Source organism: Globicephala melas, chromosome 20, assembly GCF_963455315.2.
Source record: "Globicephala melas chromosome 20, mGloMel1.2, whole genome shotgun sequence".
Classification (NCBI taxonomy): domain Eukaryota; kingdom Metazoa; phylum Chordata; class Mammalia; order Artiodactyla; family Delphinidae; genus Globicephala; species Globicephala melas.
This window is the reverse complement of record NC_083333.1, coordinates 36,633,702-36,652,142: the sequence shown is the minus strand read 5'-3', so window position 1 is coordinate 36,652,142 and position 18,441 is coordinate 36,633,702. Positions and strand designations below refer to the sequence as shown.

General features: G+C 39.1%; 1 protein-coding gene across 5 annotated transcripts in view; it reads left to right on the top strand.

The window, feature by feature from the left end:
* The window catches only part of EFCAB3 (EF-hand calcium binding domain 3), an 84,393-nt gene that overhangs the window by 56,469 nt on the left and 9,483 nt on the right, over window positions 1-18,441 (top strand). For all 5 annotated transcript variants that reach the window (XM_070044527.1, XM_070044528.1, XM_060291041.1 and 2 more), the window contains 6 exons: window positions 1,470-1,546; window positions 7,384-7,527; window positions 9,236-9,307; window positions 10,383-10,503; window positions 14,655-14,848; window positions 15,196-15,380. In XM_070044527.1, the coding sequence (XP_069900628.1) occupies window positions 1,470-1,546; window positions 7,384-7,527; window positions 9,236-9,307; window positions 10,383-10,503; window positions 14,655-14,848; window positions 15,196-15,380 (793 nt within the window). The remainder of the gene's footprint in view (window positions 1-1,469; window positions 1,547-7,383; window positions 7,528-9,235; window positions 9,308-10,382; window positions 10,504-14,654; window positions 14,849-15,195; window positions 15,381-18,441) is intronic.

Below are 18,441 nucleotides of genomic sequence, written 5' to 3'. Positions count from 1 at the left end.
ACTACATCTTTTGTGTGTGTGTGTGTGATACGCGGGCCTCTCACTGTTGTGGCCTCTCCCGTTGCGGAGCACAGGCCCCGTACGCGCAGGCTCAGCGGCCATGGCTTACAGGCCCAGCCGCTCCACGGCATGTGGGATCTTCCCGGACCAGGGCACGAACCCGTGTCCCCTGCATCGGCAGGTGGACTCTCAACCACTGCGCCACCAGGGAAGCCCCACTGCATCTTTTATATCATGCAAAAGAAATCTGTTTATATTTAGAAATACAACAAATATAAAATAACCAATCTGAGTAAAGGCATCAAGTTGGTAATGAAAAGCAAACACTAGAAGATATCAATGATAGTAAAAGCTGAGAAAAATAAGACTAATTAGATCAAATTCCGTGTCAGAAAAATTGAGAATGGTGCATTTCACCTCCTATTTTACCAGGTCCTCTTTAAAAATAGGCTGAATCTAGTAGACACTGTAGAGGATACTAAATTCATAAACTATAATTTTTTTATTTAACTACCATGTTTAGTATTTCTTATAGTTTTACTTTTTTAATTGCTTCTTGTAAAAGCACAAAAACTAAGAGATGACATATTTCTTAAAACTTTTAGTTCTACTAGTATCAAAATTAAATGTATTTTAAATAAAATTAATCCATAAAATTATGATTATTATAAATTTACTATTAAATTACCATATTATAAGTAAACCCAGTTTTGCATAATACATTTTTATGTTCCTAAACTAATAAATTGCTGCAGATATATACAAAATATCCCCAAAGTATTAATATTTTCCTCTTTTTCCAGATTTTATTTTCCTGAGGAAATAAAAGGTCACCTAGGGTTCCAAACTTTCCAGAACTTTTCTCTCTTGATGAGAGATAGATAGATATGGTTGATATAGAGACATCGAGACAGAGAGAGAGAGAGAGGGAGAAAGAAAGAGATCGATCTACTGCTCTCGCTCTCTCATATTCTGGTAAAAATACAATTTAGCAAAGTTGTAAAATAAATGTGAATACAAAATTTCATTGTAAGTATATTCACCATAAGATTATTTAAACTAGTTAAAAGTTTGAAACAACTTATATTTCTAACAATAGGAATAGTGTGAGGCTTATATTCTTCAACTTTGGCAACAAATAAACCTGGATTTGAATCCCAGGGCTTCCAGTTATTAGCTGTGTGACTCAGGACAAGTTATTTAATCCCTCTGAGCCTCAGTTTCCTCTTTTGTAAAATAGGAGAAATCAGATTTTTTAAGGGGATAAGGTTGATGGGCAAGTATAGGGGAGAGGTGGACCTCAGTGGCCAACATCACTGTCCATCCTGTAGCTATTGGCAATTGACAGTAACAGGGCCCTTAGGTGGTGTGACTCTGGATATATTTTGATGTTTACAGTCACTCCAGTCAGCAGAAACTGATGAAGGGAACTAATATTTGCTGGTTTCAATAAGTATCTCTTTTCTTAGGGATAAAGATTTACCAGGACCTCTGCCAAGCCAATTACAGCACAAAGAAAGGAAGTTGAGCCCTTCACAAATGCGAGGTAATGAGACCCATCCCAAAATAAAAGCATAAACAAAAGCCCCTTAATATATCTTAGCATTTTTTTTTCTCTAAGGGAGATCTGGGATTTCAAAGGTTGTCTACAGTACTCTGTTATTTAAAAACAAAAAATATCTATATTTTATGATACAATGTCTAATTTGTGGGAAGGAAGGTGGATTACTTTTTTTAGTATTTATTTATTTTTTGGCTGTGCCAAGTCTTAGTTGCAGCACGTGGGATCTTCATCGTGGCAGGCGGGATCTTTAGTTGCAGCATGTGGGATCTTTAGTTGTGGCATGCAGACTTCTTAGTTGCAGCATGCGGACTTCTTAGTTGCAGCATGAGGACTCTTAGTTGCCACATGCATGCAGGAACTAGTTCCCCGACCAGGGATCGAACCTGGGCCCCCTGCATTGGGAGCGTGGTGTCTTACCCACTGGACTACCAGGCAAGTCCTGGGGGATTACTTTCAAATAGACATCTTCAAGAATTTATACAGTCCTGGCCAAATATTTTTATTCCAAGGAGAACTTGTGGTGTGGAGAAGAAAAAATATAAGGTCAAATAGAAATTAAGTAGCAAAGCAGTATCAACACAACTAAAGTCCCAGAATTTATCATAGAAAAAAATTATAATGATAAAATGAGCTACCCTCACTACAGTTCATTCATCCAAACAACAAATAATTACTTAAAGCCAACAGTGTACTAGGCGAAACACAGGTCAGACATGTTCCCTGCCCTAATAGGAAGTCTTACAGGGAAGACAGTTAAACCATGAATTTGTTGATTGAACCATTTAAATTACAACATGACACAAGTTATGATAGGGAAAGTATAGAGTTAAAGGAGCATAAAAGAAAGTGTCCTAACTTAGTCTCAGTAAGGATAGGAGGGAAGTCCCAGCGAAAGCTGAATAATGAGTAAATCAGACAAAGAGCACAGAAGGGAGTGTTCTGGGTAGAAAGAGTGGAATCTGCAAAGACCCAGAGAAAAGGGAAAACATGACACACTAGAAAAACTAAAAAAAAAAAAAAAAAAATCAAGCGTGGCTGTGTTTGGGTTCTGAGAAGGTTAATGCTTCACCCCTCCAAGTTTGGAACCAACTAAGACATTCCTCCAAGAGACAGGAATCAAAAAAACACCTTTATTGCTGGGAAAGCTGGTTTGGGAAACACAAAAGATTGTCAGAATCAGAACTTCATTTTTCACTGTAAAACTGAACTAAATGCCTTAATAGTAACAGTTTATGGCTTTATACAACTTCAAGGTTTCTGAAGTACATTAATATACATTGGTGCTTTAGGGGTACCCACTATTTGTTTTAATCAGGTATTATACATACAGACATAGAAACAACTGTCCTGGAAGAAGTATTTTATTCTCAGAGATCCCTAAAAGTAAGAGACACAGCACACCATGAAGAGGGAAGCACCAGAGTCAGTCAAAAGACAAAGGGTAGAGGGAAGTGGGCAAGAGCCTTAGTTTGGTTTCTGCAGGAAGGAATAGACAAGGCAGGATAAGCAGGTTTAGGATTGGCTAGGTAAATCATTTCAGTGAGCTCTGGGTTTCAGGGCTGTCCCTAGTTGTCTGCCCTGCAGTGATTAGGACAGAGGAACAGTAGCCCAGAGTTTAAGAGCCTAAGAAAGTTGGTGACTGGGGATACGGTCTCTGGACTGGTTGGTTTGTATATATATGAAGAACATACTCACAGTCAAGTCTTTTACTATCGCTAGGAACTGGCTAGTTATGGGAGGGGCAGGCCCTCCAGGATCAGCAAGGCCCCAGATATCAAAGCATCAAATACAGAAACTAGAAAATGTGGTTGTCGTGAGGATTAAGCACTATGACAGGTTAATTTGTTCATTTTATAAATATTTATTGAACACCTCCAAATCCCCAACATCTGCTACCATCCTCACTCTCAATTGATATCCTTGCTTCCTGCCCCTTTATAATTGGAGAATTCTGATTCTGCAATCAGAATAGAACTTCCACAGACTCCCACTTCCATATCTACCCCCACCAGCATCTGTACCCACAAACTCTGCCCTCCTCCCTCTTCCACAAATGAACTTTATACTTTTATCTAAAGTCAATCCTTCCATTGTGGACTAGATCACATCTCCTCTCTCAAATTCAAAGATACGACCAAAGAAACTGTGCCCCCCTCTCCAACACCAATTTTTTTCACTCTCTAGTATATCATTCCTGATCAAGCTCAGTCCTTGATCCTCTTCTCTTCTTCATCCCACTCACACATGTGGTGATCTCATCTAGTCTTAGGCTTTAAATACCTATATGCCAACAATTCCCAAATGTATATGTCCAGCCAGGTCTCTCTCCCCAGCTCCAGGCTCATATCTAACTGCCAACCTGACATCTCCAATTGTATGTCTAATAGACACCTCAAACTCAACATGTCAAAAACTGAACTCCTGGGAAATTCCCTGGCCGTCCAGTGGTTAGGACTCCACGCTGCCGCTGCCGGGGTCCCAGGTTCAGGGAACTAAGATTCTGCAAGCCACACGGCATGGCCAAAAAAAAAAAAAAAAAAAAAATACAACTGAACTCCTGATATGTTCCTCTTACTCTTTTTTTTTTATTGTAGTAAAATATACATAACATAAAAATTACAATTTTTAAGAGTTCACACAGATCAGTGGCATTAAATATGTTCACAATGTCCTCTAACCGTCACTACCATCCACCTCCAGAACTTTTTCATCATCCCAAACTGAACCTCCAGACCCATTAACCAGTAACTCCCCATCCTCCCCTCCCCTCAGCCTCTTACTTTTAAACTTTGACCTACCCATAGCCTTCCCCATCTCAGATAATGATATTTCATCCTTCCACTTGTTCTGGAAAAACTCTGGAGTCATCCTTGACTCTTTGTTCTCACCCTACCTCTAAATCCATCAGGAGGGACTTCTCTAGTGGCACAGTGGTTAACAATCCGCCTGCCAACGCAGGGGACACGGGTTTGAGCCCTGGTCAGGGAAGATCCCACATGCTGTGGAGCAACTAAGCCCGTGTGCCACAACTACTGAGACTGCGCTCTAGAGCCTGCAAGCCACAACTACTGAGCCCGCATGCCACAATTACTGAAGCCCACATGCCTAGAGCCCGTGCTCCACAGCAAGAGAAGCCACCAGAATGAGAAGCCCGCCCACCACAACGAAGAGTAGCCCCTGCTCGCGGCAACTAGAGAAAGCCTGCGTGCAGCAACAAAGACCCAATGCAGCCAAAAATATAAATAAATAAATAAATAAATGAAGAAATGTGTATTTTAAAAAATAAATAAATAAAATAAATCCATCAGGAAATCTCATTGGCTCTACCTTTAAAATATATCGAGATTTATACCACCTCTACTGCTACAACCCTGGTCTAAAGCACTGTTATTGCTCACCCACAATAGCCTCCTACCTGAGGCTAGTCTCCCTGCTTCTACCCAAATCCTTACAAAAGTCTGTTCTAACAATAGCCACAGTGATCCTGTTAAAATATAAGTCAGGTCGGGGAGAGGGAGGCGCTGACCTATGTAACTCTGAAAACAACATTTTGACTAGAAACTGTAAGACTGAACACAAAAGGAGCTATACATAAACAACACACAATATACTCTAATTAGTAAAGTTGTTTCTCCTAGGGGTATACATTAACAATCCTGAAACTGTTGTACATGTATACGACAATTGAATAAATAAGTGACTCAATGGTGGATGGTGGGAGCCAGGTTTCTCTCTGTTGGAGTAGGAAGTTTCAGATAAACAAAGGGAGAAGGCTAAAGTGAAGCAGTGGAACTGGATTAGAGTGAGACATTAGTGTGAACTCATGTTTAACTTAATGGATGCAGATGGATAGATCAAGAAATAATATGATATGTGTGTATACATGGGTTAGTATATGTGCATATATTTCCTAGCTCTGTTTGCTGAGAGGACTTAAAAGCACTGACACCCCCATAGCAACAAGCATACCCAGCACCCAAATCTTGACTTCCAATGTCAGTCTCCTATCAAAGAATCAGAGTTCCTTGGATAAATGGCTGATTCTAGGGCTTTGGCAGAGAATATACAAAATGAACCTGGAATATCTTGCAGTACCAGAAAGTAAGGAGATGCTCAAAATACAAAAGGACAAGAGCATGTCAAGGAGATACAGAAATGAACCTGAAAGAGCTCACAACAGCCAAAGCTGGAACAGTTTGAACAACAAAAATAAACAGAATAGTATTGGATTATAACTCAAAGTATAAAATAAATATCGTTAAGCCCCTAGTGATAGAAATAAATGATTGAATTTTTTTTTTTTCGCTGTGTTGGGTCTTCGTTGCTGCACATGGGCTTTCTCCAGTTGCATCAAGCAGGGGCTACTCTTGGTTGTGGTGCGCGGGCTTTTCATTACGGTGGCTTCTCTTGTTGTGGAGCTTGGGCTGTAGGCACACGGGCTTCAGTAGTTGTGGCATGTGGGCTCAGTAGTTGTGGTGCACGGGCTTAGCTGCTCCATGGCATGTGGGATCTTCCTGGACCAGGGCTCTAACCCATGTGCCCTGCATTGGCAGGCGGATTCCTAACCACTGCACCACCAGGGAAGTCCCATGATTGAATTTTTTAAATGAAAAAGAGACAAACCTCTCTTACAAGACAATTCCAAATAACGTATGTAGATATTACCTCTTCCAGGAGGTAGAGCTTAATTCCCCATTCCCCTGAGCCCTCTGTCCCTTGAGTCTGGACTACCCTTAGTAACTTGCTTCCAAAGAGTAGAATATGAAAAAGGAAGGAAGGAAGTTTACAGTGGAAAAATCTGACGAACACTACCTCAGCCAGTTAATCAAGGTTGCCATCACCAGTGATAAGTCATGTTGATAGCCTTAATAAATGATGATAACACCACTTCAGTTCTGTGGTCTTCCTTCCCAAAACCCATAATCTCAGGCTAACCATGAGAAGAACATCAGAAAAACCCAAATTGAAGGACTTCTACAAAGTACCTGAACAACACTCCTCAAAACTGACAAGGTTGGACTTCCCTGCTGGCGCAGTGGCTAAGAATCCTCCTACCAATGCAGGGAACACAGGTTAGATCCCTGGTCCAGGAAGATCCCACATGCCACGGAGCAACTAAGCCCACGAGCCATAACTACTGAGCCTGTGCGCCACTACTACTGAAGCCCGCGCACCTAGAGCCCGTGCTCCGCAACAAGAGAAGCCACCACAATGAGAAGCCCGCGCACCTCAAGGAAGAGTAGCCCCCGATGGCTGCAACTAGAGAAAGCACACGCGCAGCAACGAAGACCCAACCCAGCCAAAAAAACGAAAAACAAACAAACAAAAACACTTCCTTGCTGGCTGTCAGCCAGGAGCCTCTCTCAGACCTTTAAGGCTGCCTGCATTCCATATCACATGCCCTCTCCATCTTCAAACCAGCAACAATGAGTCAAGTCCTTCTCCTGCTTTGAATCTCTCACTTCATCTGCCACATCTCTCTTGCTTCATAAGGGACCCATTCAGATAATCCAGGGTAATCTACCTTAATGACATCTGCAAAATCCCTTTTGTCATGTAAATTAATACATTCACAGGTTCCAGGAATTAGGGTATGAACATCTTTCAAGAGCCATTTTGCCTATATATTTGCTTTTCCACCAATTAGTTTATTCTAGTTCAAATCTCATGGAAGGACACTGTCCTTTATAAGAAATGTCTACTAAATACCCAAATTTCTCTAGTTTTTCAGAACATGACCTCCAATCAACGGTAATATCTGTTCTAGTTCCATAAGAATATGTATTTATTCCTGTCCTAACCTAATTCCATTTCCCCAGCCTTCCAAGATGCCTACAACTTCTTTAACAAGGATAAAACTGGCTGTATTGATTTACATGGAATGATGCGCACTTTAGCTAAATTGGGAGTGAATCTAACCAAGCATGATGTCTGTAATGAACTAAGATGTGCTGATATTGATCGTGAGTACTTTGACTTGTCATTATTTTTTTCATAAAAAATTTTTATAAATATATATTTTTTCTCAGACTACACAAACATGAGAAGTAAACCTCATTCATTTGCCAAAAGCACATATATGTGTTTCTCTTTAAAGTTATCGGTATACAAGTTATGAAATCAAATTAATGCTACAAAATGGGCTAGTCTTTGAAAAAGCCTGTGTGGAAATGAAAAGTGACTGTCGTATTTAATGTCAAATTCAGATTACTTGTCCTAATGTACATTTTGGAGGGTGCCTTGAAATAACAGATACAAAGGCATTGGCAATTTCAAAAATAACCTGTTACTATTACCCAAAAACTGGCTTCACCTCTTGGTGGGTGTTGAGGCAAAAGACACAACCAAGCCAAAGAGCAGAAGGAAGGATTTATTACTTGCAACAAGTAAGGAGAACGCTGGAGATCTTTCCCAAAGCAGTGTCTCCCCAGACAGCAAAAATGGGAAGGTTTTAAGCTAAGGGAGCATGCATATTCATGAAGGGGCTGGAGCAGAGGAGAATTCAGCATAGATTTGGGGCAAAGGTCGACAGAGTCCAGGCTCTAGTTGATTGGGGTTATGAGAGTCAGCAAAGGTCAGCAGCATCATTCCTTAGGCTCTAGGTATTCTGGTAAAGGTTGAGTGCTCAAGGGGGGTTGGATTCTGCAAAACAGCTCAGGAATGTGCTTCAGGCTAATCTCAACTTTCAAAACAGAACTGGGAGTCTTTACAACTGGTATGTTGTTTCCAATATGGTTAAGTTATTTTCCTGGCCTGGTAATACCAGTTTGTTCTTACATTCTTTGTTCCTTTCAAATCATTAACTATGAGGCATATTCTTCTGCAAGGGCAAGCACTGTGGCCAGGCTTAGATGACAAAATGGCTTAGGCCTAAAATGGCTTCTCTTATGTCAAGAAAGTTATGCCTAGTTTTCTTCCTCCGGGACCCCCTACCCTATCTGCCTACATTGCCAAGGAAATCCAAGCCCTTTGTTTCTGTTTGAATCATTTTAGTACAGATCTTCCTTCCATCATTAGAGCCCACCTATATTGAATCTTAAATGCCACAGCATTTTTATTGATATTTTTAAAGCATATAGGTAATGTTTTCTTTGAATATACTGGTTTTTTTTGTTTGTTTGTTTTTTGCGGTACGCGGGCCTCTCACTGCTGTGGCCTCTCCCGCTGCGGAGCGCAGGCTCCGGACGCGCAGGCTCAGCGGCCATGGCTCACAGGCCCAGCCGCTCCGCGGCATGTGGGATCTTCCCAGACCGGGGCACGAACCCGCGTCCCCTGCATCAGCAGGCAGACTCTCAACCACTGCGCCACCAGGGAAGTCCTGAATATACTGATTTAGTGACTAGTAGCCCAAGCTGGTATGTTGTGTGGAATATATATTCAGCACAGTACCTCATCGCACCTCTCCTCACCCACCTGCCAGTGCCCCATTCAATCAGCAGCATCCCATGTGTGTCAGTTACCATTTAATTAAAGTGTCACTTGTTTCCACTAACTCTACCCAAATTTTTATTCTTTCATTGAAACACAAACACTCTAATAGCACTCGCTATCCTTTAATTTTAGTGGAAACAGGGTAAAACTCTGGCATATTCTAATAATAGAAATATAGAGGTGGGAGTGAAGTGGGAAGGTAAATATATCCTCGTTCTGAGCTTTAGATCTCTGTTGCAGGAGATGGGAAGGTGAATTTCTCAGACTTTATAAAGGTGCTAACAGATAACAACCGCTTCCTGAAGGCTGTGGGTGAGTAGAAATATTGCTGAATAGATGGCAGATGGTTAGTTGCAATTCATGGCACTGTAAAGATTATTCATTTAGGTCTCCAATCAGGAAGGTGTAGTCTGGGATGTGATTTACTTTTGTACTGCTTCTCTAAAACAAAATTTGCTAAGGAAATTGATACAGTTTTAGAATTTTAACTTAAATGCATCAAGTCCTTCTGCAGAAGACGCTGCTTTTTGGACTCCAATGAGAACACTCAGGCAGTGGTGTAGAAAATTTTGGTCACCTTTTATAGTACTTTAATTCTTTACCAGTACCTGTGCTACTTTGGGAGGTACTCCTCCTACAGAAGAAAAATTGTCTTTTTAGAAAAAGAAAAATTCTCTCTCTCTCTCAGGCAAATTTGAGTATAGATAATTCACTGTTCCTGAAAAATATCTTCCTCACCCTGGTGAAGCCTCTGCCCTCAGTGTGAGGGCTGGAGAGTCTGCTGGAGGTTCGAGAGCATGTTTTCACACAAGGTTATAATGAAGTGGAGGTACTCAAATTATTGTTGTTAGTCCTCTAACGGTTTGTTTATGAGTTTAACAAGCTGCCTTGGAAAATCTAACCCTATTCATATCATGTCTTCTAGGATAAATGCATTCCAAATTCCAAATATTGTATACAGTTTTGAAAAATACATCCTTTCATAAGCTATGAACTGTTTTAGTATAAACAGAAGTTACTGTTTCAAGTATCACTATAGTAACAAGGGTTTGCCTGCACACCAGAAGTATGTATATCAACAATTCCTTTACATAGAAGAACAGAACAATAGTCCTTAACACATAATTCATGTTTATGTTAAATGTATTACTGTATTTACTTAGAAGTCACTGAACTAAAAGTATTTCATTTAAAATTCCATGATTATTTTGTCTGTTCAGTAATCAAAATGACCTTTTTACCAAATAGAACAGACTTCGAATGTTTTTCTATAATTCTGTAGTTCTTGACTTGGTATTAATACTGTATATACAGTAAAACAATTTAATCCTTTTTATGATAGATTTTTTTTCAGAAGGCATTTTGAATTTTTTTTTTCCCTCCATAGTTCCAGAAACGGAGAGCTGTTTAGATTTAGCTGGCAACCCAGGGATCCTATTGTTTGAAATCCTATCAAAGCTTGTAGAGACTTCAGCCTTACCCAGAAAGGCTCTAATGGAAATAGTAAGGTAGGTGGCAAAGAAAGAACAAAAACGACCTTCTCGGCAGCATTTATGAGGATATTAACAAGGCAGCCACCTCTCCCAAACATCCTACTCCACGGATCTGCTCCAAAACGAAGGAGAAGGTGTATAGGCAAATAAATAGTCATGTGCCACAATAAGACAGCCAAAAGTTCAGCTTCTCCTACCCTAGGCTAGAGAATCCCAGAGGAATGAGACTTTTCCAGGAATGATTTTGGGTGAGCTTGGAAATCTAGTTTGAATACAAGATACTCCCATTCACACTGGATCTACCAGGGGCTGTCAAAAGGTCCTTTGGGATGAGGTACAGCAATTTCATACTTCCCAAAGTAGTCTTTGGACTGGACCAGAGCCAGAATTAGACTTGAGAATAGAGGATAAGGAAACATTCTCACACCCAAATGTGTTTATTCCAGCAAATATCACGAAAGATACATTTCCTCAATCTATGTCTATCATTGTATTACAAAAATTAAATGTTTCTGTTATCAATCTTTTCAACTCTTACTCTCTCAAAGCATTCTACTATCCCACTTAGAGAGACTTAAAAATACAGAATGCCACCAACAATGTAAAATATCCTTCCGCTGCTCAACAGGTAATCTCTTTATACTATCCTACACCTCGGTCAGATGTGGAACAGAGGGTGCACAACATTCTACATTTCATTCCAAGTCAAATACATTTATTAAATGCCTGCTGTTGGTACACAAATTTGGCACATTCCTTAACCATTCAGCCTCAGTTTCCTCATCTATAAAATGAGAATAATAATACCCATAACACAATTACAGGGAAATTGTGAGATGTGATAATGCAGGTAAAGTGCTCAGTAAATCATAAGAGCTCAATAAATGTTAGCAATTATTATTATGTGAAAGTAACTAGAATAAGCATAGAATACACACGTTATTTATTTTAATCCTCACCTACTGATATGCCCTATCATCCCCACTTTACAGATTAAAAAAGCTAAAGCACAGGTCAGTTAAGTAACCTGCCCAAAGGGGTAGGGGTGCCTAGATTTTAGCACAAACTGTCTGGTTCCAGAAACCATGCTCTTTTCCACCTCCTTGTATTGCGGCTTATATCCAGTAAGTGCTCAGGAAATGTTAGCAGATGTTGGTGTTTTTATTGTTATTATGGTTGTGGTAGTTACTTATCATATACCTGGTTCCTAAGGAGATCAGAAGTATTTAATAGGTGGCATTTGCATTTAAGGAGCTTAAAATATAAATGGAAAGAAGGGACTTCCCTGGTGGCACAGTGGTTAAGGATCCTCCTGCCAATGCAGTGGACAGGAGTTCGATCCCTGGTCCAGGAAGATCCCACATGCTGTGGAGCAGCAAAGCCCATGAGCCACAACTACTGAGCCTGCGCTCTAGAGCCCACAAGCCGCAACTACTGAAGCCTGCGTACCTAGAGCCTGTGATCCACGAAAAGAGAAGCCACCACAATGAGAAGCCCGCGCATCACAACGAAGAGTAGCCCCCACTCTCTGCAACTAGAGAAAGCTCATATGCAGCAACAAAGACCCAATGCAGCCAAATAAATAAATAATTAATTAATTTTAAAAAATCTTCCAACAAACAAAAGTCCAGGACTAGATGGCTTCACAGGTGAATTCTATCACACATTTAGAGAAGAGCTAACACCCATCCTTCTCCAAAGGATCTTCCAAAAAACTGCAGAGGAAGGAACACTCCCAAACTCATTCTACAAGGCCACCATCACCCTTATACCAAAACCAGACAGAGATACTACAAAAAAAGAAAATTACAGACCAATATCACTGATGAATATAGATGCAAAAATCCTCAACAAAATACTAGCAAACAGAATCCAACAACACATTAAAAGGATCATACACCATGATCAAGTGGGATTTATCCCAGGGATGCAAGGATTCTTCAATATACGCAAATCAATCAATGTGATACACCATATTAACAAAGTGAAGAATAAAAAACATATGATCATCTCAATAGATGCAGAAAAATCTTTTGACAAAATTCAACACCCATTTATGATAAAAATTCTCCAGAAAGTGGGCATAGAGGGAACCTACCTCAACATCATAAAGGCCATATACGACAAACCCACAGCAAACATCATTCTCAATGGTGAAAAACTGAAAGCATTTCCTCTAAGATCAGGAACAAGACAAGGATGTCCACTCTTGCCACTATTATTCAACATAGTTTTGGAAGTCCTAGCCACAGCAATCAGAGAAGAAAAAGAAATAAAAGGAATACAAATTGGAAAAGAAGTAAAACTGTCACTGTTTGCAGGTAACATGATACTATACACAGAGAATCCTAAAGATGCCACCAGAAAACTACTAGAGCTGATCAATGATTTTGGTAAAGTTGCAGGATGCAAAATTAATGCACAGAAATCTCTTGCATTCCTATACACTAAAAACGAAAGATCAGAAAGAGAAATTAAGGGAATAATCCCATTTACCACTGCATCAAAAAGAATAAAATACCTAGGAATAAACCTACCTAAGGAGGTAAAAGACCTGTACTCAGAAAACTATAAGACACTGATGAAAGAAATTAAAGGTGACACAAACAGATGGAGAGATATACCATGTTCTTGGATTGGAAGAATCAGTATTGTGAAAATGACTATACTACCCAAAGCAGTCTATAGATTCAATGCAATCCCTGTCAAATTACCAGTGGCATTTTTTACAGAACTAGAATAAAAATCTTAAAATTTGTATGGAGACACAAAAGACCCCAAATAGCCAAAGCAGTCTTGAGGGAAAAAAAATGGAGCTGGAGGAATCAGACTGCCTGACTTCAGACTATACTACCAAGCTACAGTAATCAAGACGATATGGTACTGGCACAAAAACAGAAGTATAGGTCAATGGGGCAGGATAGAAAGCCCAGAGATAAACCCACACACCTATGGTCAACGAATCTACGACAAAGGAGGCAAGGATATACAATGGAGAAAAGACAGTCTCTTCAATAAGTGGTGCTGGGATAACTGGACAGCTACATGTAAAAGAATGAAATTAGAACACTCCCTAAAACCATACACAAAAATAAACTCAAAATGGGTTAAAGACCTAAACATAAGACCAGACACTATAAAACTCTTGGAGGAAAACATATTCAGAACACTCTATGACATAAATCACAGCAAGATCTTTTTTCACCCACCTCCAAGAGTAATGGAAATAAGAACAAAAATAAACAAATGGGACCTAATGAAACTTAAAAGCTTTTGAACAGCAAAGGAAACTACAAACAAGATGAAAAGACAACCCTCAGAATGGGAGAAAATATTTGCAAATGAATCAATGGACAAAGGATTAATCTCCAAAATATATAAACAGTTCATGCAGCTCAATATTAAAAAAAAAAAAAACAACCCAATCCAAAAATGGGCAGAAGACCTAAATAGACGTTTTTCCAAAGAAGACATACAGATGGCCAAGAGGCACATGAAAAGATGCTCAACATCGCTAATTATTAGAGAAATGCGAATCAAAACTACAGTAAATTATCACCTCACACTGGTCAGAATGGCCATCATCAAAAAGTCTACAAACAATAAATGCTGGAGAGGGTGTGGGGAAAAAGGAACCCTCCTATACTGCTGGTGGGAATGTAAACTGATACAGCCACTATGGAGAACAGTATGGAGGTTCCTAAAGAAACTAAAAACAGAGCTACCATATGACCCAGCAATCCCACTCCTGGGCATATATCCAGAGAAAAACATGGTTCAAAAAGATACATGCACCCCAGTGTTCATTGCAGCGCTATTTACAATAGCCAAGACATAGAAGCAACCTAACATGGATCATAATCGATAGGTATTGTTCTAGACAGGACTGGGAAATCTTGGGGAAGAGGAAGGAAGGCAAAGCCCAGGGACTGCATATATAAAGTAATTAAATGGCCTGTGGAAAATATCAGTAGATGTTCTATAAATGTCACAGAAACAAGCCCTCAATAAATAATATTGAATGAATATACAAATTAAAATGAATGCATTCAGCATATATAACTTGCAATTTGACTTTTTTTTCTTTCTGTCCAACACTCAGGCACTTTTTTTCAGTAGGACTTTAGCACTTTTTAACCACCTCTGAATTACTTTTTTTTTCCTAGCTATTTCCGAAGAAAATTCCAGGAAACCACCTCGGAAATGGTGTGGAGCCCTTATGCTACAGGTTATGGAAAAAGGAGATTTAAGCCAGACATATGCACACCTCCAAGCTCAAGCACAGCCGCCTTTGCTAATGCTGCCCGGATTGCAATAACGAAAGAAAAGGATTTATTTAAATTTCTTGAAGAGCTCAAAAGTAAGAGCCATTTGTCCTCTCCCCACTGTTGTAAAGGATTTATTTGTATATTACTGGTCAGAATTAAATACTAAATGCCAAGTGCTTTAAGAGTAAGGCCACAGCCTATTCTGAGTGTCTGGTCTCTGTCACACATATCATTTGAAAGCAAATGTACCTGAATCCCCAGACACCTGTATGAAGCTGAAAGTCTGTGGATGTGTGGGTGGTAGGAGCAGGAGAGTGAAGAAGGGGTGGCATGGCCTCTGAGGAGATGAATAGACAAAGAGCAAAATAGGTACCACATGTATGTCTTTTATGTGAATTTCTTCTTACATTATTTGTGATACCAGTTTTTATCTTCTTAGGATGCAATCGTCCTTCAGATAGCCCATATTCAAAAATACCCGTCTTTCCACTGTTTCCTAATGTGGATGGGGTGGTGATGGGAAAGCCATTCAAAGACATACAGAAATTAGAAATGCTAAGGAGAACGGAGCCTCTGAATTTCTTTGAGAACTATTTTTTCCATAAAAAAGACTGGAAAACACAGGTGAGATTTATATTACATCATATCAGTTAAATACTTAGGTTTTCAAGTTCTAACTTAACAGAACTAGTAATGTGCTTTTTAATGACAAATATTTTCAGTCATGATATTTCAAACCAGATTCCATAGCCATGTTCCTAAATTTAAAGCCCAGGTATAAATATTTCATTTAATTTCAACAAATAGTTAAACTTACTAAAAATACATAATATTATCATTCTAATCTAGTCCATTACAACATCTAATCTAATATACAATAAATGTCAATTACAAACCAAGAAATGGAAGTTTCAGAATGAAAGTAACTGAGCTAACATGAACACTACCCCACCCAAGCTACTCACTCACCATGCCCAACCCATCACACAGACTCATGTGACCACATAAAAATACCAAATGAAATAAAGTGACATATAAAAATGCATTCAAAAGAAAAGGACCCCTTTGTTTCAGAAAGAAGAGAGAACCTAAGGCTAGAATGGTATGTTCATAAATGACCCTGTGAGTGGCTGAGGGAGAGGTGAGAGGTGAAGCCCTCATGGGGCTTCACATGGATCTGGATCCTTCATATGGATCTAGACCCTGATGGCTAGGGGTTGGGGTTTTTGTTTTTATTTCCCAGTGGGAATGAATATTTATTTGTTTGTTTATTTATTTATTTATTTTTATGTCTTTTTTTAAACATCTTTATTGGAGTATAGCTGGTTTACAATGGTGTGTTAGTTTCTGCTTTATAACAAAGTGAATCAGTTATACATATACATCTGTCCCCATATCTCTTCCCTCTTGCATCTCCCTCCCTCCCACCCTCCCTAAGGGGTTGGGGTTTTGATAACTGTTCAGGGTCAGGAGATATGGACCCTGTAGGTGAGCAGCTAGGACTGAAACCTCTACAAAACCAGAATCTGGATGGGCTGCGCTTTTAGTGAAAGGAGGAGTCCCCTGGCGCAACACAAACAACCACCAGTTAGAACCAGTTAGAAGACATAAGAAGATAAAATGACTTCATTTAAAATAGTAAGAGAAGAGATAAAACTCCTAGAGATTACTTAGGGAATATAAAATATCTGTATAAAGAAATGGTTAAGATGCTCCTAAAGGACCCAGAAGAAAATGTGAACAAACAGAAAGGCAGACCATGTTCTCAATTTACAATATTTGACATCATAAAGATGTTGTTCTTTCTTGCTTGATCTATAACTTTAGTGTGATTTTTTGAATTTACCCAAAGGATTTTTATAACTAAATAATCTGGTTCATACACAAAAAATAACAACAGTCAGAATAATCTGAAAGAAAAACTTAATGAACACAGGGAGTAATTTTACTAAATATTAAGGCATATTTAAAAGTCTCAATAATTAAAATAGTGGAGCTATTGTCAAATTAATAGGTCCAAAGAACAAAATATAAAATCCAAAAATAGATAAAAATATACAGAGAATTTTAATTTTTAAAAAATGTGACATTTCTGGAACTTCCCTGGTGGCACAGTGGTTAAGAAGCCGCCTGCCAATGCAGGGGACATAGGTTCGTGCCCTGGTCGGGGAAGATCCCACATGCCACAGAGCAACTAAGCCCATGCGCCACAACTACTGAGCCTGCGTTCTAGAGCCCGCGAGCCACAACTACTGAGCCTGCGTGCCACAACTACTGAAGCCCATGCGCCTAGAGCCCATGCTCCGCAACAAGAGAAGCCACCGCAATGAGAAGCCCACGCACCGCAACGAAGAGTAGCCCCTGCTTGCTGGAACTAGAGGAAGCCCATACGCAGCAACAAAGACCCAAAGCAGCCAAAAATAAATAAATTAAATAAATCAAATAAAAAAAAAAGTGACATTTCAATACAACATGGAAAAGATAGATTGTTCAATAAACAGTGTACTAGGTAGCCATCTGAGAAAAAAATTGAGATGTATAAATTACACCTTCCACAAATTCCAAATGGATCAAGGATATATAGGTAAAAGGAAAAAATGGAAAGAGGAAGAGAATAAAAGAAATCTTTAAAATACTGAAACTCTGGGAAGGCCTTCCTAACAATGACACAAAAGTAATTTTTAATAGAAAGATATTAATTCAAGTACTTCAAGATGAAAAATCCCTACATGGCCAAAAAAGTCACATTTGCAACACATAACACAAAGAGCTAACTACTCTAATACATCAAAGAGCTTCAAATTGATTAGAAAAAACTAACCTATATAAAAATGAGCAAAGGATATGAACAGTTTTCAGAAACATGAAAAGATATTCAATCTCACTCTTCATTAAAGATCCAAATTAAACCTACCCTGAGATATTATCTTTCCATATTAGATTGCCCAAGACCAAAACACTGAAAAACACATGGGGCACTCCTAAATTGTAGATACGAGTTTAAATTGATTCAACCTCTACAGAGGAAATTTGGTAATATTTACCAAAATGACAGACCTCGTTCCTTTTGACTATAGGGGAGGTACAATTTCTCCTCTATCCTCTTAAGGTTTTTGGCAGGGCCTGAGAATTAAGTTAACATAAGACAGTTAAAATGGAGAAAAGTAAACACATTTTATTAAATTTTACATGTACCTGGGAGAATGAAGACCCAAAGAAGCAATTAGAATTGAACGCTTATGTACTGAAATGGACAGAGTAGTAAATTAGGAAAAAGTGTCCAGACAAAGAGGCTTGGCTAGGGTAGTTAAGTGAGTGAAGAAGTGAATAGGAAGATAAGGGTTAGTTTAATAAGGTATGTTAAGAGTAACTGCATAAGAATAAAATACTTTTCTAAAATCATAAAAAATTCCCTGGCAGTCCGGTGGTTAGGACTCCATGCTCTCACTGCTGAGGGTCTGGGTTAAATCCCTGGTTGGGGGACTAATATCCCACATCCCACAAGCTGCACAGTGTGGCCAAAAAATAAATAAGAATGTAAAAAATCATAAAAAACAGAATAAAAAAATTTGTTTGTACAGCTTTCTCTTTGCCTTGAATCCTTGTCCCTAATGATATGAATGTTACTTTCCTCCTGGTATAGGGAGGACATCTTCCATATGGGGGGTTTATCTCCTGTATTTAG